At 36.4% G+C, this 20,569-nt stretch overlaps 2 protein-coding genes across 2 annotated transcripts; one reads left to right on the top strand and one right to left on the bottom strand.

The window, feature by feature from the left end:
• Positions 1-3,323: 3,323 nt before the first annotated feature.
• Positions 3,324-12,162, top strand: LOC136807599 (ras-related protein Rab-35-like). The gene is made up of 6 exons (XM_067064191.1): positions 3,324-3,563; positions 6,704-6,754; positions 7,196-7,319; positions 8,818-8,942; positions 9,839-9,963; positions 10,662-12,162. The coding sequence occupies exons 1-6, from the start codon at positions 3,512-3,514 to the stop codon at positions 10,791-10,793; spliced, it is 609 nt and encodes a 202-aa protein (XP_066920292.1). The 5' UTR covers positions 3,324-3,511; the 3' UTR covers positions 10,794-12,162.
• Positions 12,163-13,279: 1,117 nt separating this feature from the next.
• On the bottom strand, positions 13,280-18,793 carry LOC136807600 (GAS2-like protein 1). The gene is made up of 7 exons (XM_067064192.1): positions 17,995-18,793; positions 17,510-17,617; positions 16,797-16,893; positions 16,199-16,416; positions 15,483-15,849; positions 14,614-15,159; positions 13,280-14,208 (listed from the first exon to the last, which is right to left on the bottom strand). Exons 1-7 carry the CDS (start codon positions 18,613-18,615, stop codon positions 14,144-14,146), a joined length of 2,022 nt encoding a protein of 673 aa, XP_066920293.1. The 5' UTR covers positions 18,616-18,793; the 3' UTR covers positions 13,280-14,143.
• Between the last annotated feature and the right edge of the window lie 1,776 nt (positions 18,794-20,569).

A 20,569-nucleotide genomic window follows, 5' to 3' on the forward strand; every position in this document is an offset into this window, starting at 1 on the left:
AGAAAAGGTGTATCGTTGATTTGGTTCAATTGAGGTTATTTGGGTGGAGAAAGGACAGAAAATTAATCATGCTCAGAAAAATTTAAAATTCTTTGGAGAGAAAAGAGACATGAATATAAAAGAGAAAATGAAAGTTGGTCTAATATTTTTCAGTCAAGGAATTCCCTCAATTGCAGTAGTTATTTTTTATCGTAATTGAGGTACATCACTTTTTTGCCAGTTTTTGCACACATTTTTCAAGAAAATAGAGCAAATTTTGAGGATTTTCCAATAAAGATTCATAGCTGACAGCTCTCCCACATTGGACGGGGGACTCCTACATGCTAAACATTGGGCCATTCCAGAAAATTTTCATTACCCCAGTCAGACAACATTCATTCTTAAATTTTCTCTTGCCTCCGAAATAATTATTTTTTCCAGCGGTGTTTGGCAATTCCGATCAAAATCCAGGTATATACTTTCGCAAAATGTGTCGAAAATTCCTCTCTTTTTGTCGTTTTTGATTCAATTGCCTTGGAAATTCATACACTTTCTTCTCTCGTATTGGAAATTTTGTATTTGGGTGAAAACTTTTGCCCTCGGAAATCCTGTGTGGTCCGTCCCTGTTATAGACAAATTCTGGAAATGGCCCATTTTCTCCCGCGGAAATCTCCCGCATTTTCAAAAATTAAGATTTTGAAAAAATGGAATGATTTTGGAAAATTGGGATGGATACATGGATAATATCCCGATTTCCCCGAATTCTCTAAAAAATAAGAAAATCGGATTTCGTGGGAAAATTCCCCGATTTTCCGATTTTCCAATTTGGAAAAATTTTTCCGACTTAGAGCTCTCCTCACATTTTAGTGAGGCGAAGTTGACAGCTATGCAGATATGACCAAATAATTAGGGAAATCCTGCATTTTCCGAAATTTCTCAGGTCAGGATTAAGATTTCCAGGTGTCTTTGGATGTCCAAAGTACTGCTATACCGTAAGTTGGTCTAATGTTGACATCCCTCTTCTAATTTCGACACCCTTCTTTAGGGAAAGGAATTATAGGAAGGTCGGAATCGCTGATGGAAACTATTTTTCTTTCCTTGGCGATCGTTTGGAGAAAAAAAATGTCTATTAAAAAAATCAGAAAATCAAATTTCCGTCCCACTAAGGGTTGGAGAAATAAGAAATTTTCAACTTTTTATCCCCAGATAGAAGAGTCGTAAATTTCATAACATTTTCCTTTGCTTTCTCCTTTTTAGTCCCGGTAAAGGTCCAAGGGTCAAAAAGTCGGGCGGCATCCCTGACAGCCCACAACCCTAGGGAGGTTGGCATATTTTATTTCTGGAAATGCCATTATTATTATTATTATTATTTACGAATATTTAAACAGGATAATTCTACAGTCGTAATATATACATATTTACACTGTTATCTCAGAAGTCCTGCATAAAACAGGATGCCATGCTGCAGGATGACCATACCTAACATACCGTGAAGTCAGGTAACTTGCATCAGTGGAGGGAGACTTGCATGGCCATCAAATGTCTGACCAATCAAAGCAGCATAATTTCAAAACTAATGAACTACACAGCTCCGCTCGCAGCTCTGCTCTACCATTTTTGTTTTGATTTAACTTTGTATTTCAATGACCAGCCAGGTCATTCATTTGAGGGCTATGCATGTTAGCCTCCACTGATGCAAGTTACAACCCTGAACACTGCCACACCGCCATACATATTGTACGGTGTTGTCCGGTTGGGCGTACGGTGGAAACAAGTCAACCTTATTTTGACCACCGTACTACAAGGTACGGCGGCTACACCGTACAATGTATGGTGGGAGCTATTCCTCAAAGATTTATTCCCATCGTTCTCGTCTGATGTAGCCATCTTTAACTCATATATAATGCCATAGAACTATAACACTTCCGCTTCCGCCTACCCTCTTTCAAGATTTGTCCCCGGCCCGACCTACGAAGTAAAGAGGCATGAAGGGAAGACGGAAAATCAGCTGCATACCTGGTTCTCTTCCCACCGTACATTAAAAACGCCCACCGGACAACACCGTACAATGTACAGCGGTGTCCAGGGCAGGGTCATTGCAAGTTGCCACCAAGTTAACCAATCTCACGGTATCCCTTCGACACCCTTCACCCTTCTTTAGAGATAGGAATAATATGAAAGTCAGAATTGGTGATTGAAAAAAGATTTATCCTCTCTTACCACTAAGCAAATAAAATAATTTCAACCTTTTTTTAATTTTTCAGCTTTGGGTAGAGCTAGAGGGTACGTCGAATTTAGAGGAGGGATGTCGACAATACAGATCGTCTGGTATTGTCCAGACGATCTCAATCGAACGGAATTGACGATCGAACCAATCGAACCAAATCGAACGCAATCGACCGATTGAAATTCGATTGTCGAACGCAATCGAATCTCAATTGAACGTCAAAATTCTGGGTAATATTCGATTGGTTCGATTGTTGTTCGACTGGTTCGATCGTCGATTCCGTTCGATTGAGATCGTCTGGTTTTATTCTTGCAGCTTCCCAACATCCAAGCTCTCAAACATCACAAGCAGAGTGAAATTACTTTCGATTTCCCGTAGAAATTATGCGATGAACAATCCGCGGGTCAATGAATCGACGATCGAACGCAAGCGAACGCGATCGAACATCAATCGAACGCAATCGAATATCAATTGAATCTGAAAATTGCGGTAATATTCGATTGAGATTCGATTGCGTTCGACAATCGAATTTCAATCGGTCGATTGCGTTCGATTTGGTTCGACTGGTTCGATCGTCGATTCCGTTCGATTGAGATCGTCTGGACATTAGACCAAGTTTATACGGTATGGATGATTGTTGAGAAAACTTTTGAACTGTTATGGGTAAGTTAGAAAGTAAGTAATAGGGACATGTTCAATTAATAAAAGATAAAAATATACCTCTTAGAATAAAATGGCACACCACACCACACGTGTGCAGTTTGCTCTGTTTAAAACACGGTGTTGTTCTAGGCCATTTCAGCCAGACTGGTCAGCCTGGTCCAGGGTCCATATTTTGAAATCGCGATGGGTAACGTTAAAATTACAGACCCAAGATCATTGGAGAAAATGAAGAAAATTAATTCGGCTTTTCGTCGCCGATTTCAAAAATCCCGGTCTCGTTTTATTCAAAAATTTAGTACTCCGGAAAGTTTCCTACCGTCGGTACTTTGAATATGGCAAAGTCTACACGTGACTACCCGAAAAACCCTAATAATCCTCGAAATTATAACCGTGCCAGTATAGCTGGAGCTTAAGAGATAAGAATGGAAATCTCCGGAAAATATTTGAGGGCGGAGGATCACGGAATCTTCGAAATTCACATCTCGACAAAATTTTACAGCAGGCAGGCTGAAGACAAAATGTTAACCTAGGAAATTCCCAAATCCTTATGTCTTTGTTCCTAAGGAAAATATCAATGATATTCTGAGCTACAAAGTTTTTTTTAGTTTTAATTAGTTGGTTTTGTTTTCATTAATATTCAATATGGCACGAGATTATGATCATCTGTTCAAGCTGCTGATTATTGGTGATAGTGGTAAGCTAATACTTTCTTTGGTTTGTATTGTTTCTGTTTAGGAAATAGTTTAGAGAAAGTATAATGGATATCAATCATTTCTTGACCAGATTTCCTGTTTTCAGGCTCGTTTGGGGAGAGGAGACAAGTGGGGGGATGAAATCGTCTAGGTGATCGATCACATGCAAACAAGTTAGACAAGTTGATAAAAGTTAGGAAAATCTTTCAATGGTCCAAAAGACTTATACAGATAAGTCAGGTCTTCTTCTTTTTCCTTTTCCGATATCAGCTTCTGTTCAGTCTGTGTATCCAGACGATCTCAATCGAACGGAATTGACGATTGAACCAGTCGAACCAAATCGAACAACGAAATCGACCGATTGAAATTCGATTGTCGAACGCAATCGAATCTCAATCGATTATTACCGCAATTTTCAGATTCGATTGATATTCGATTGCGTTCGATTGATGTTCGATTGCGTTCCATTGCGTTTGATCGTCGATTCGTTGACCCCCAGATTGTTCATTGCACAATTTTTACGGGAAATCGAAAGTAATTTACTCTACTCTCAAAATATCCAAAGTTGTGCCTGTCTTCAAACACAAAGGTTCTCCCCTTGAAGTCTCTAATTATAGGCCAATTTCACTTTTATCTAACATTGAAAAAATTTTTGAGAAAGTGATGTACTCACGTCTTTCTGATTTTCTTGAAAACCCTAATCAAATCTACTCTCGACAATTTGGTTTTCGTAAGGCTCACTCTACTGAGCATACACTCATTAATATTGTCGAACGTATCCGAAACTATCTTGACAATGGTGGGTTTGCCTGTGGTGTATTTGTCGATCTACAAAAGGCTTTCGACACAGTTGATCACGAAATCTTACTTGAAAAACTCGATCACTACGGAGTCAGAGGCATTGTTAATGACTGGTTCCGATCTTACCTCACTAAGCGCTCCCAGTATGTTTCTCTTTCAGGCTCAAATTCCCTTTTAAAATCTATTAATCATGGAGTTCCTCAGGGTTCAGTCTTGGGTCCTCTGCTGTTCTTGTTGTATATAAACGATCTTCACCGCTGTATAAGAACCTCTGAAACATATTATCATTTTGCTGATGATACTCATTTACTAAATTTTTCAAAAAATGTATGGAGTCTTTGTGGGAGGGTTAATGCTGATCTCAGAGTTTTAGTCAGCTGGCTTAATGCCAACAAAATTTCTTTGAATGCTAGCAAAACTGAGTTTGTTATTTTTCGTTCCCCTTGGAGACAGATGGACTGTATTCCAAGAATTAAGCTTTGTGGGAAAATTCTATCACCAAGTAAGAGTGTGAAGTATTTGGGTGTTCACCTTGACAATCATCTAAACTGGAAGGTTCATACTTCTTTCGTTGCTGCTACATTGAGAAGGGCAAATGGGGCAATATCCAAACTTCGTCACTATGTTCCAATTCACATCCTTCTAAACATTTATCATGCAATTTTTGCTTCTCATGTTCGCTATGCTAGCCAACTCTGGGGACTGTGTGACAATACTGTCACACATAGAATTCTTACTCTTCAAAACACTGCACTAAGACTCATGACCTTTAGTGAACCAAGAACTTCTGCCACTCCCCTGTTTGCTGAACTTAAATTACTCAAAATCTTTGATCAGGTGAAAGTAATGAATATCTTATTTATTCAAAAATACCTCCAGGGTAATCTTCCATCTGATGTCCTATCAACACTTAATTTTGATGAAATTGATCACAAAACTGGCACCAGGGGCAAAGCTATTAAACTACTAAAACTTTCAACGGTCAAAACCACAAATTTTGGACTTAACTCTTTCTCTCGTCTTTCGTCAAAACAATGGAATGAGTTACTAATAAATCATCCTGACACTGATTTTCACAACCTTTATACTGATGAACTAAAATCTTTAGCTACAAAATTCTATTTAGACAAATACAAAGCTGAAAACGAATAATCTTTGTGTGTGTGTGTGTGTGTGCGTAATTGTGTGTGCATAAGCTTAGTGTGTTTTCCCAGGGTGGGAGGGGGTGGGTAACAGGAAGAACTTTATAGATAAAACTACTCAAAGAAATTTTCATAAAATAAAAGTAAAAATATTTCTTATATTCATTATTTTGTGTCACTATTAATATTATGATAATCGTTTATTCATTTGTTCTTTAGTTCTGTAATAATTTTTCAGTTTCTTCTAGGTTCCCCATTGTATTAGAGAAATCTATTTTTTTTTTTGTAAGGGGTTATCCTGCTGTGTTGCAGCGAAAATATATTCAATTCAATTCAATTCAATTCAATTCGGCTTGTGATGTTTGAGAGCTTGGATGTTGGAAAGCTGCAAGAATAAAGCCAGACAATCTCAATCGAACGGAATCAACGATCAAACCAGTCGAACAACAATCGAACCAATCGAATATTACCCAGAATTTTGACGTTCGATTGAGATTCGATTGCGTTCGACAATCGAATTTCAATCGGTCGATTGCGTTCAATTTGGTCAGTTACATCAAAATGCCTCGAAAATGTCAATATGAAAATTGCGTAATCAGAGAACGTTTGTCTCGCTCATTATAAAAATGCCGAGACAAACTTTCAATAATTGGATTGTAACATCGAGTTAAGTCTCTTTTGTTAAGTCACCAGGGGGTAAATAAAACAGACCTTGATACATTTATCGTTCGTTTCAACTTGACGATTCGTTTAAAACTCAGCCTCCTAAATATTTGGGGTAGGTAAAATATGTATAAAGAAATTCATACTTTTCCAACCTGGCAAATCTTTAAAAAAGAAGCGAACAATAAAATAAAATTACCCTTTCCAAATAAACCTCTTCAGTGGCGAGCGTGGTCTACTCTGACGTAATTGTAAAATTTATGTGATGGGAGTAGTTTGACATAGTAATGTAATGTTGTTTGGGGAATTATGAAGTTCTCTGGAATTGCGATTGCATTTATTCAGGTTGATTTTTTATGACTTCTAATGGTACTTTTTCTAACGAGTTTGATTACTCTGTTCTCACACTTATGTCTTTTTTTTTCGCGTCCTTTTCCGTGATTAATTTTATTTATATTTTTAAAGACAAGTAAGAAGGCATATTGATGTAACTGTTGGTTAGCGTATATCAATAATATTTCTTTCATCCATTACAGGTGTTGGGAAGAGCAGCATTTTGTTAAGGTTTGCAGATAACATGTTTTCAGGTAAGTGTTATTTTCTTTCCTTCAGCGAATAAACAAACTTTGATCAGCTCATACTTTTGAGGAGAAATTTGGTCTTAGTCACAAGGCATATCAGATGTTGTATTTGGGGTGATGTATGATGCATGTTGCTCACATGAGTAAGCACTCCCTTCAATAATTTTGCAACAGGTCGTGGTTCTGTTGTTTCAAATGCATAAAGTCAACACTGTTTGGCCAGTGCTTTGAATTTCCCATCCAGGGATAGGTGACTGACTACTCACATTGGGTTGATCAACCTTCCAACCACAAGTCTATTCTATTTACTGATCTATTAACTGGGAGATTGATTTGGGCTGCTTTATAATAATGGCATGCCAAAGTTTTGATATGAGTTAAATGATAAATGGAGAATTTCAAACCAAAGAATCTCTAAGGTAATGATGGTTAACCATATTTTCTCAGGTTCTTATATCACAACTATTGGAGTGGATTTCAAAATTCGAACAATAGATGTTGGTGGCGAAAGAATCAAACTTCAAATTTGGGATACCGCAGGGCAAGAAAGATTCAGAACCATCACTTCAACGTGAGTATAAAGCTTTTATAAACTTTACTTTTTTACTATTCAATCGTATTTCTTTTTCCTTTGATGAGGCTAGTAAAAGGGAGGGATAAATTCTTGCAAGACTGGCTTGCTTTCGTTTTCACTTTTACTGGTCAAAGCAAGATTTTTCGTCTGAGAAGGAAAACGGATTTTACACATCAAATTAACACATAGTCTTCAGATTTTGGTAAATTATGCAGGATTTTGAAACGGGAAAAGCCTCTTTATATACTTCACTTAGAACTTTTAACATTGCAGTTCAACAGTCAATTTATATATACAATAATGAACCAGTTAACCATTCCAGACAATAGACAATATTTTAGGAATTACCAATATCCTACTTTCGATAAATTGGTAAAATGATCGATAATATTGAAACTCCAACTTATTGAGGGTAAATTGTATAGGTTACTATTAGCTCACGAAGGAACCTCCTATTGGAAATGAAAGTATTTTCTTGATTTACTGAAAAACCAGTTGTTCTCAAACAGTATTCCATTTAAATGTTATTTAATAAATAATTCTTGATAAAAATTTTGATGAAAAGAGCTCATGGTATTTTTAATGTACGTAAATAATAATATATAACTTTTTCAAAAATTATCAACAAAACCGTGCCAATTCCCTTAAAACAGTACGGTTTCTCTTACATCATTACTTCACCTCTGATTTGGGTTTTCAATACAAAAGTAAGTAGATTAATTTGGTCGCTGTGGGCCGAGCCAGGAGTGAGGGAGTCTGTCCCCTTTTCTATTTGCGTTAGATCTGGGAGGTGGAATGCTGAGGTGGAGAGCCACATCTATTTTCAGCTACCAGTAACTTACCACGTAGATTGTACACACACACACGTCATAATTATGTTAACTAGAAATTTGTACGAATTCCAATCCCACTGTTCATTTCGAAATGATTGGAAACCCGTGAAATTTATCGCCTTTCTTTTGATATTGTAAGTAATTTACGTGCAAAGGCAATTAACGCAAAGGAGGATGGGATTGCAAGTACAAATTTGTTACCATTTTTAGACTCGCTGTGGTGTGCTAATCATTCAATCTTTAGCTTCATGGTTTCTTTTTCATAGAATTATATTTCACAGGTATATCGACCTCTACGAAATGATTTTGAAATTCATTTTGTCTAATCCTCGCTCGTCTTTCAGTTGCCAGAAAGGGTTTTGGTTTTTGTTCTATATTTCGAACTAGGCGAAGGCTTCATACATATCTACACCTTGTTTTTTATTAGAAAATCCAAAATTTTTGAAGCCTTTGGATGTTCTTAATATGTTCTTAAATTTTCTTATTTCTTACATTTTTTAAATATTCTTGTCCATTTTCCTTTGAAATCGGATGTTTTAAGGTCCGCAAAGCCTTAAAATGTTCTTAACTTGATTTTAACATTTCGGCCATCGAAGCCTTATTTTCTTATAAAGTTTGTTCTTATAAGAAAACGTGTATTCATTGTTTATTTTTCTGTACAGGTATTACAGAGGTACGCATGGGGTGATTGTGGTTTATGACGTCACCAATGCCGAATCGTTTGTCAATGTGAAAAGGTGGCTGCATGAAATCGATCAAAATTGTGACGTTGTAAATAAAGTTTTAGGTGAGTTTCTGATTTATGAATTCCTCCCAAACGAAATTGTACTGTAAGGAGAATAATTTTTAGAAATTTGTAGAAGTTTTCACCCATTTTTCAGTGTTTTTGGTTGATTTATGCCTAATTTTGATATGTAAATATAATGTAAAAGCGACAGTAGCATGAAGGTAGAGCATCCAGCTACGCTGCGCAAGGTGGTGGGTTCGATCCCCAGTCGTGTTATACCAAAGATTTCCCAAATTGGTACTTGATACCTCTCTGCTTGATGCTCTAGCAATTAAAGATACGGGTCAAGGGTAAGTGGAGAAAGCCAGGGAAAGGAGTGGCGCCCTCCTCACCTTTGGGTAGACAGCTAGAGAAAAGGGAACCTTCGGGCCGCCCTCGACTGCGGTCGCAAACTTACTTGATATGTAGTGAGCATACTCGTCATACTTTGTCTAAATGAATTATTTTTGCTTTCATATCTTGTCTTTTCATTTTCTAAACGTAAGCGACTCCGAATGAAATTGATTGGTTACTTTTGCCCAATTTTAGAATTATGCCTACGAATGATTTTAAAACACTTCAGTTGAGCCCAGTTCGACGGTCTTTTCATTTTCTAAACGGAAGTGAATCTGAATTTACATTGGGTTCTTCCAGAAAATGTCCTTTCATGGGGGGGGGATGGAGGATATAGTGTCCGGGGGGTAGTGAAAAATCTACAAAATTTGCCTTGTCCGGGGGGTAAACTTGCTCTTTTTGGGGGGTAATTTTAATTGTCCATGGGGTCAACTAATGCTTGTCCGGGGGTGTCAAAAGTCGGAATGTCCGAGGAGTAAATTTCCAAAAAAAATTTTTTCTGGAAAAGCCCATTGTGCAGTTTTTAGCACTTTTATAACAATTTTATTTCATATTTTTCACAGTGGGTAACAAGAACGACCAGCCAGAGAATAAAGTTGTTGAGACGGGAGATGCGAAACGGTTTGCTTTGCAGATGGGTGTCGAAACGTTCGAAACATCCGCCAAAGATAACATTAATATAGAAGAGGTATGATTTGTATTTTTATTAATTTTTAACTGCCTTTGGTCTTCAGAATCTCATGAAACTCTGCTAAGCTAGGATTTAGTTTGTGTTTTCGCTTTTGGTGGTGTTGTGAATTTTGAATATAAATCAATTTTCCAGTTTCTATGAAATCATTTATAAGAACGTTTACCTGATTCCATCTGTCTAACAGCAGTAGGATTTTGTCTGGGCGGGATTTCCTCAATATTTTTTTTTCATAACTACGATTATACATAATGTTTCCTTAAAAATACATAAAACACAGTCATTGCAAGACTTTACAAAAAAACATTAGGCTATAGGCTTGGGGACACGAGAAGCTTTTTTCGCGTTGGTGCAATGCAACATGCTCTATCCCACCAACACAAGAAAAAAAGTGCGTGTCCTATGGTTTCTTTTTTGGTTTCATGGGATAAAAAGTGAGGGAAATACCAAAAAGACACGCTGATTTTGGGACAAAAGTGAGAAAAGCACAAAATGTTATTAAAAGAAAACTGGGGTAATAGTGACACGTGACAGCGTTTCAGGTTGGTGGGATGGAGCATGTTGCATTGCACCAACACGGAAAAACTTCTCGTGTCCCCGAGCCTTAAGTCATGCCTCTTTTTGTTCACTGCTTCTCCTTTTAAGGGAAGAAATAGGAGAGATTTGTTTATAAATTCTAATTTTTATTTTCTCGACAGGTTTTCCAACATATAACGAAGTTAGTATTAGATACGAAACAAGACCAGCAAGCCAAAGCTGATGACAACAAACAATCCGGCATGAAACTAGATCATAAACAAAAGAAAAAGAAAGGCGGTTGTTGTAAATAACGTCGCGGGTTGTTTTGAATCATGTCTTTTTATACTGCCGCTCCACCTGTAGATGGTATTTTTAAATGGCGATGCTCGTTTTATCGATATTGGAATTTTGATGTCAAATAGATTATTTGCTGTTGCTTGGCAATATGAAACACATTTGAGGATAAAACGAATTTCCGGTAAAGTGGAAAAATGGATTACTACTCGGAGTAACTAGCAATCATTTATATCGATGATGTTTTTTGGAGAGAGGCTTTTTCTGGTTGGTCTTGATCACTCGATCCTCATACATTTACACTGGTTTATCAAGATCACGAAAATTCCTAGATTTATCATATGCAGTTCTAGACCAAATCGGCGTCTTAGATAGCTTTTTTTTACTTCGCTATATTAATGGGTCTTTTTATTGAAAAGTATTGGTTTATAAAGTGGTAATTGAATGCATTATAATGTATGAGTCAGTCTCAGTATTTCTGGTGACTTTGCCTGGTAAGATTAAATTACATTGCCGAAATTAAGGTAGGTTTGATTTGTATGAAAAAAAAAGCAATCAATTTTTTTAACCGCCATGATACTGCATATTAAAAAAACATCGCCTATGTTAAATGTTTAGGCTTCAATGTGTTTTTTAAAAATAAAAAGTTACATTTTGAATATAATATCGATTTATTTTAGTATACTATAATTCCTCAAAAGTTTAGGAAAATTATATAAATTTAGCTATTTTTTAATTTTTGTTATTTTTCTCCTTCTTAGTTCATAGGGAAACCTGTTAATTGCTTAATTTTTTCTAGCTCTCTATCTAGACAACGATTCATTTTTTAATTTATCAACCGATTTTAATCAACCACAGCCTTATGGTGCGAATCTGTCTCCGCCAGGAAATGGATTACTGATTATTTTTTTTCAAATTGGATCTTTCAAAACAAACATTAATGGATTCCCTTTTTGATTAGGCTGCACGCATCTCCCCCTGATATTTTTTTATATAGGGGATGCGAATCGTGTATAAAATCTTTGTGTTTTTAAGTTTTAGAGACTTGATTTGTAATTTTTGTATGAGAAATCTTTAAATTTCATTGAATTTCAAAATTTAAGAAAATTGAAACAGGTTGCCCCATTCGGGGTAATTTTGGACGAGAATTTTATACACGATACGTATCCACTGTATCAAAACATATCAGAGGGGATGTGTGCAGCCCACTGTTAAATTTCACTTTTAGCGCCTCATCTAGCTCATTATTTTCTGGAAGGCTTTCTTTTTTTACAATTCTAGTTAATGTATTGTCAGATCAAAAGAACAATTTGTATATAAATCTATATTTTTCTCTGATATCAAAACTTGTAGGAGGAAAAAGAAGCTAAAAAATATTGAAATTAATTTTAGAGTTTCTTCCTTATTCCACGGAATTATTATAGACGCTGGAAAAACAACTAATTTAGAAAACTCTGGCCATAGGTTAGTCTGAATCGCAGACCTCTACAAAACTCCAGGTAGTGTATAATAAGGAGCACGAATCCGTTAGTGGATGCAAGCAGCCTAGCCATAGGTCAATTTCTCAGGGTCAGTGCTTCTATGGCAAGCTAATTAAAGACCATTGCCAAAATGATATGAGCAAAGCCTCTAAGACTCGAATGAATGCACTCTTAGCTCATCGCACAAGTCTCACGCCTTTTTACGAAAATAAATGTCGTAAATTTCACGATTTTTCGACCTCGCGAAAGTTTGTACGCCTAATATATTTGAAATCATCCTGAAATATTCTTACTGTCTAAACTTTAGCATGCTGCAAAAAAAAATACCCTTTATAAAAGTACCCTTTAATATTCTAATTTTCATAATTTTCATACCTTTAAGACTCAAAAAGGGGAGAGACTTTTTGGACCTACCTCGGAGGTCCTTTAAATTAATCTTTATTCATTCGCTCGACTACCAGCTTTTCTCGGGGCTGGTTAATTAGTTTTTTCTGATTTTTTTCCACAGTGATGTAAAATGACAGTACTCAAAAAGTTAAAACAATAAGGGCTAGGGTTTTAACTATGATCTGATGGTGCCTAATTTTGAAACAAATTTTTTTGGCTAAAATTGAACCAAAAAAAGACAGTACGATGTTCTCTAAAAGTGGCTGAAACCATTTTCCCTGGGTGTAGATTATCATTAACAACATTCTTATTCCAACCCCCCCCCTCGCTTATTAATTTTTGGAAAATGTTTTTGAAAGTTCACTCTTTTATCCTAATTCTGCTGTATGAGCCTCCTTTTTTTAAATTTTCTACCCAGGACATTTTTATTCCAACCCCCCTCCCGCGTATTAAGTTTTGAGATTTTTTCCTACACCCCCCCCCCCCCCCCCCCCGGCTATTAGGTACTTGAGCGTAACTACCTTTTTGGGAATACATTTAATTCTATGTAAATTTATATGCATTTGGAGAAGAGTGTATGCAAGGGGGCCTGGAATGGACAGGTTGTGGAGACAAGGAGACGACAAAAAAGGATAAAAAAGAGTCGATTTGTTTTTCACTTTTTTTCCTTATTATTACTTACTATTTTACTTGAATAATTTGTTTGACATACAATCTCATCTTCTACGGCTAAAACTATTTACATGAGAACATTTTCAGTCAAAAAAATAACAATACGCTAAAACTAAAAGAATAATTTTTAAATATATCATTTTATAATAATAACGAGAGTCGCGCATGGAAAAATAAAAAATACTGAATAAATTTTAGTATAATTTTATACATACAATTGGACGTTTTTCACCATGCATTAATCACATTTTAATACACTTTCTGGTCCTTGTCGCACCGAAAGGGGTTTTAGTTTGAGATAATTAGGGTCCAGTTAAGAATGTGTAAAGTTTGCGCATCTACTTCCTAGCTGATACCGAGATATGACGTCATTCGATCCATTCAAGTCGGTCTTCTTGACGCGTAAGGGGTCGGTAAATTATGTTCACTATCTCATGCCTATGATATTTTCAATCAAGTTCCATATAAGAGGCATTCCAATCCAAAATATGACGTTATATGTCGTAGATTCGCTCATAACAGCCGTATACACCAGCTTAAATACTGGACGCAAAAGTATTTCTCCAAACATGCGTACATTTCACTCATATCTCTTGCCTTTACTTTCTTCTTAGACGACCTCACTCTCTGAGGTTTTCCAGAATGATTTGATTTTGAGACTTTGTCATGATCTCCGATGGAAATTGAATTCTTCCACCAAGAGTTATTGTCTAGAGTGCATCGTCTAGAGCTCGTTAGCATTGTTGTAACGGTAAAAGAGCCTTCTAACTCCACCAACATGAAATTCGACTCAATCCCTTTCAAACAGCCACTTGCTCCTTCTATCATCATACTTGGGTGGTGAGAACCGGGCCATTTCGAACACGAACTGGTTTCTCTTTCTTCATACTTTCTAAAAGGTGAAAAAATATTATTGATTAGAGGTTAAGAAGGAGATTAAATGCTTCACGCCTTACTTGATCATACTATCCAATACCTACTCAGAAAGTTAGAGCAATTTTTAGATAGAATAAGAAAATACAATTTTAAAATGGTTCCATTGTGTCACCAAGCTAGTTTTTTTAAACTTCATTGCGCGTCACAGTAGCGTAGACAGGAGGGGCGCAAAATTTGTGTAGGAGAGCAGATTTTTATGACACGGTAATTATCTTTTTATATTATAAATAGATAATTACAGTGTCATAAAAATCTGCTCTCCTCCACAAATTTTGCGCCCCTCCTGTCTACGCTACTGCGTCAGGTACAGGATGTTTGGTTAAAGATAGAAAAAATATAAGGGAAAAAGCTCTTCACTCACCTCTTCGTCTGGGTCCAGGTGATTGTACCATTTTATATTTCGATGATTGTCCTACATCCGATTTCTCTCTTCGAAAGTTGGGTTGTGATTTCTCTCGTTGCATTCTAGGAGCTCTTTGACTCGATCGTTCGCGGTCATGTGAATTAGTTGAGTTTCTTCGCTTGAGTTTCGCTGATGGGAGTTCCATAGTTTTTGAACGTTGCATAACGGGACGTGGAATTTTCGACGGCGATCCTAAAACCGTTGCTAATTTCTTACGTAGCGGACCTGGAATATTTGACGGAATAGAGCCGTCGGGTGATAAGAGAAGGTCGTCAGTTTGAGTCGCGATTTCGGAGCACGATTTGCGATGACTGTCGAGTGATTGTAAAGAGTTCATAGATGATGAAACAGAGAGGGTATCCGATGAAAAGAAGCCGTCCGGCGTTGGGTTTGAAGCGGGAGAGTATGCGGAAATCCGATCGTGATTCAACCCCTGATCGATGGATTTAGAAATAGGAGTGTTGGTACCGGTAGCGGACCTTGCACGGACTTGACCAGCTCGGTCTAAAAAGAACACGCGTAAATTGAATTAAGCAAAGATATAATCAAAACCAATCTAATTAATCAAACTTCAATAAAGAAGACTCAAATTTACCACGATCAGTTTGAAGTCACTCCATAAACGCGTCAACCGATATAGGTTTCTTTAAGCTTGGCAAAATCCAATTGATGAGGTTTTAAAGTAAGGAATGTGTTAATAAAAAGTTTAAGAAAAGAACGTCGAGAAAAAGGGAAGAGATGAAACGATATAAGAGGTTATTGATGCAACAAGGACATTCTCAACAAAAAACTGAAAAAGAAAAAAAACAAAAAAAACAAAAACTCACTTCTTCGTTCCATTTTGGGTGTCCTCGTGTTCTCTTTCTGCGCTTTCGGTCGTCGTTCGATGACGTCAGCAGTGTAGCCTCTTTTCATTTGATAAGCGTCCATAGGCTGTAGATTCTCCGCGTCACTCGCCCTTCGATTCTGTTTAAGTGAATTTAAATGATGCCGTAACCAACTGTCAGCTCTATGCTCGTACACAGAAGGGTCCTTAATGGTCATATCCAGGGTCGGTTTGCGGTCTTCCATACTTTGTAACCTTCGGTCAATTTCTTCGATGGACTTGGTGAAATGTAGAGAGGTATCTGGTGTTTCTGTGCTACTGGTACTCATCATTGATTCTTTGCGAGATCCAAATGGTTTTGGACGACCCTGAATAAAAACAAGAAAAACATTCCAGAGATTACATAGAAAAGTCAAGGTCACATTTTACTAATAACTTAAATTTAAAGATTAACACCAGTGCTGTTTGAATAGAAATGAAATCATTCACTTGCACTCATTACTGGTTGATGTCATTTCAACCAACACAATAGCTTGGCTTTTAGGAGTGATAAAGAACTGTAACACCGTGACAGTGGATAAAAGAAAATATGGAATGAAGAAATTTTAAAACTGTTTTCTGTGAAATGAGTGAACAAAAGCGAAAAAGGAACCACTAAAAATTGGGGAAACGCCTAGAAAAGAGAGGACTGCTTAGTAAAAACCATCAACAACTTACATCCGTGCTTCCTGATCCTTCACTACTTCCCGAACACATGCTCCAGGTATCTGATGATGTTGTACTGATCATACATTCGTGTGTTCGGTGTGTCTCCCGTTTGTCCGGTACACTCTTCTTACGTCGGGGACTTACACCGCTACTACTGTTGTTAAGAAGGTTAGTGCATCGAGCGGGTGGCTGTGTTTGTCTGCTTTGACCATTGTTGTCGATTGAACCTGTAAGAAAGGTTAAGAACCTATTAGCTATCATTCTAAAAGGTGGATGCGGCTGACGTGAAGTCTGATAACTATTCGCAAAAGGTGTCCATTAGGACCCAATCATGATATGCACAATTACAATGTCTTCCACGGATCCAAAAATTGATTGGTTGTAAGTGACGTATTGACTGATTTTACGTCATTTACAACCAATCAGCTGTTGGGTCCGTGATGTAATGTCAGAAAACATTGCAAAAGAAACCTATCAGTTAAACAAAAGAAAACTAAGCTTACAGCATGATGACGAGAATGAGAGTTTTAAAAATTGATACGAGACTTACTCTAACAAAGTAATTTTTTTCATGTACTAAACTATCATAAAGTCGAAGAGTACTAACCTGCGACAGTGGTCCTACAAGGGTCGTGTTTCGTGATGTAATGTTCAAATGTATCCCAGCCTCCTCCAATACGAACCATCACGTGCTTACGCATGACCTGTTAGGGGAGACAGAGATTGGTATTAGGGATGTTAACCGATAGTATATCATAGATGAAATTTGACTAGCATAAGTTGGTCTAATGTCGACATCCCATATCGGCCCCCCATATCTAATTCTGATACACCCTTTTTTAAACCTAGGTATAATAAAAGGTCGAAATCGATGATCGCTAATAAACAGTCAGACATCTTTTTTTCAATCAGTGATTCCGACCTTCCTTTTAATCCTATCTCTAAGAAGGATATCGGAGTTACATGAGGGATGTCGACATTATACCAACTTACGGTAAGAGTTTATTCGTAGTTTGCAGCAAAGGTTTGAGTGTCTCGTTTGGACTACAAAATAATGTTAAATATGCAATTTGTAGGCTCTACGCCGCATCCTCTAAATCAACTGATCTTTGTTTATTTGGTACATGGATGTATTGGCAAGATTGTCTACTTTGAAGCACGCTTTGCCATAGCCATAACAACAAAGACGACCTGTTCTAGTCCGAATCGCAGACCTCTACTAAAACCCCATGAAGTATCTATAAGGAGCACGAATCCGTTAGTGGATGCCAGTGTAGCTTAGATCTGCCCAATGTTTTTTAATCTAAAAAGAAATCTTACCCTGACAAAGATGAGTGTCTTTTGTTCACCGAATTGATATTTTCCTTCTGACAACTTCTTGATTGGAAATCGATCATAACAAGTGCAACGATTGACGATATTGCGAACCTTAAGATAAAAAATTGAGGTTGAAGTCGTAGCACTACTAAGCATTATGGATTTGAATTAGTTTATTCGTAAAATTATACATTCAGAAGATGTGATTGATGAGGTCTATTAGAGATGTAATTCAAAGAGAAGTATCTTCTTGTATTCTGACTTTTATCTTACAAACTGGTTAGGGCTAGCTTACAAAAAGAGGCTCTGATTTTAGAATACACCCCCGTGTCACAGGCCCAGTAGCATTTGCTAATGCTCGTTCTTGGTACGAAAATACCATGAATTCTAAAAACTACACAGAATTATTTTCCTTATTGTGAAAGATTTTCAATGGGTCGCTGAGACAGGGGTGCTAAAATCACTCAAAAAGGTGACAACCAACTCACCAGTGTGTCCAGGTTATTGTCTTCTTCCAAATCAATAGGTTTTGGTGGAGGTTTCCCTTTCTTTTCATTTTGTTTATCCTCTTCTATCTCTTGATCTATCTCCTGTTCAAAACGTACAATCTCCGGTGGTTGAACACCAAACACAAATGCTTTTCTAGCTACGTCCAATAAGGTCAAAATGACCGATTTCTCATTCTTATGTAAAACTAAATCTTCACTTTCAAATAAACAAACGTCTGGAATACCAAGCCCTCGACACCATTGGATAAAATTAGCGACATTGTCTCTTGAGATAAATGATCCTCTAAATGCACCTTTTTCTGTATAAGTTACTTCCCTGTTCGGAATCTTCATATTGTGTGGTTTATTGATGATGCTATATTCCTCAGCGTAGCGTTGAATCAAACGAGCTTGTTGGCACAAAATAACACCGTTCTCGAGGGAAGATAAAAAGTTCTCTTGTGTAATTGACCGAACAGATAAACTGGAGATCCATTCTGCTAAATCCTCACGCATAGCTTGTAAAAAGTTTGCCAATAATTGTTGACGGATTTGAGTCTCTTTACGGCGATACTCACAATCTGTAAGATCTTGGTTAGGGATATCTGGTTGGATGACCATTTTGAAGGTAGGTTTTATGTTTATACGTTCGTAATATATTCGTAGTTCAAAACTATAATATTAAATTGGTAATTTCAAGTTCCAGCAAACCACAAGCACTTAACCGAAGTTCTCAACAATCAAGAACCATTCAGTAATATAATGTTCTGTCTTTTTTTTCAACAAGTTTTTATTTTCTAAAAAAATAAAATGATATGGTATAATAATGATTAGGAAGCACAAAATAGTCTTCAGAAACTTCCGGAAAAAATAAAAACCCAAGTGTGTTTCTATAATGACATCAGCCTGAAAGATTTATTTATCAAAATACTACATCCTTGCCCTACTATCATAAAATAGTAGATTAAATAGATGTAAACAAACCAATGCCTTATTCACTCAATTCATTAGTATGATTACCAGACCTTATCTCAAGATTAATTACAAAAAACAGCATTTTAATTCAGCATTTCCTTAAAAGGGAAGTTGTTCCTCTTTTTAGTAGCACTTTGTCACCGTTAGCAACTCGATAAGAAAATCCGTGTGTTCTCACGGTTATTAAAGAGACGAAGGTTTACATAAAATCAAAATTAAAATCATCGTTTTAAAAAAAAGATAGGCCTTTAAATCTCCCAATCCAAACTTGATCAATTGGTTTAAGGATCTGAGCGGTAACAATCATATTTGTATTCGAAACGAAAGATCAAAACTTCTAAAATAATAATTACGAGTAGAAACACTTTAACTCGAACCTCTATAACTCGACAATAACTTATAAACTAACTTGAAATTTCCACAACCCGAACAAATTTTTATTCCCCATGCTTGTTCGAGTTATGGAGACTCAACTGTATAAATATTCCTCGTTCATAACAAACCTATGAAGACCAAACGTTCACAGAGCAAAAAAGTCCAGCTCTTTCCTTCACCATTCAAAGCAACACACAAAATAAAGACTTGAAATAATTAAAGAGGAGCTAAGGTTCAAAGTTCGTTTAATATAACGGTACGGAAAGGGCTGTTTGTCATCAATGTGTGACAATCAATAAAAAGATTTCTCTTGTTTGCTTATCATAATGTCAATAACGGGATCGGAGGTTTTTATTTAACACTACCTTAAGCACTTTTAAGGATTTCAATCTAAGATCTAAGCTAAAAAACTAAGAAGCGATAAAAACATTCAAATATTCACTTGAGCCCGTTTCAAAGCTATAAACTATTTCAAATCACTCTCCAGGAGTAGTGGAGAGTTGAAAATTTAGAGATACTAAGATCAATCTATTGTTTCTATAACACTGTCTTGACTAAGCAAGTGACTTCGTCGTATTTATTTGAAAAGATCTACACAATCATACAGTATGTTAGATTCTTACAAATAGTTTCAGAAATGACATAGAGGTGTTTACCTAAAGTTCACAGGACTATTGAAATATGATTTTCATCTTTTCATAAAACCACCGCTCTTGTCTTGATAAATTATTGTCAAAACCATTTCCTTAAAGTTTAACACTTTTGCGGAAAGCCTCGAGTTTCCGTTTCTAAATACAAATAGTCAAATCCGTTATTTTGCGCTAAAAATGGAATAACCGCTAAATATCAATTAGCGAACTTTGATAAGCTAAACAATAACCCACTCGTGTCCCAATGTTTTTAACGAGTGAATCTAGACGAAAAAAGAAATATCAAAGATGATGTTTCGTCCATTTCGTTCTTTCATCAAAATTCATTCCTTGTATAATTTTTAAAATAAATTTAAAATTCTAAACTCGTGCATAAGATCACGAAGCAAAAGAATCTGTCCAAAAAAACTTCTGCATTTCAAATCAAGTGAAATGACACACAGATGTTAAGAAATAAATTTTTTCTCCTACCCAAACCAGACAGCCATTTAACAGTAAAAACATTTTGAAATTACATTTTTCACAAAAGGGTGTATGATATCTAAAGGTCAAGTTACCATCATGCTATAAAGATT

This window comes from Clytia hemisphaerica, unplaced genomic scaffold (assembly GCF_902728285.1).
Source record: "Clytia hemisphaerica strain Z4C2 unplaced genomic scaffold, Clytia hemisphaerica genome assembly, whole genome shotgun sequence".
Taxonomy (NCBI): domain Eukaryota; kingdom Metazoa; phylum Cnidaria; class Hydrozoa; order Leptothecata; family Clytiidae; genus Clytia; species Clytia hemisphaerica.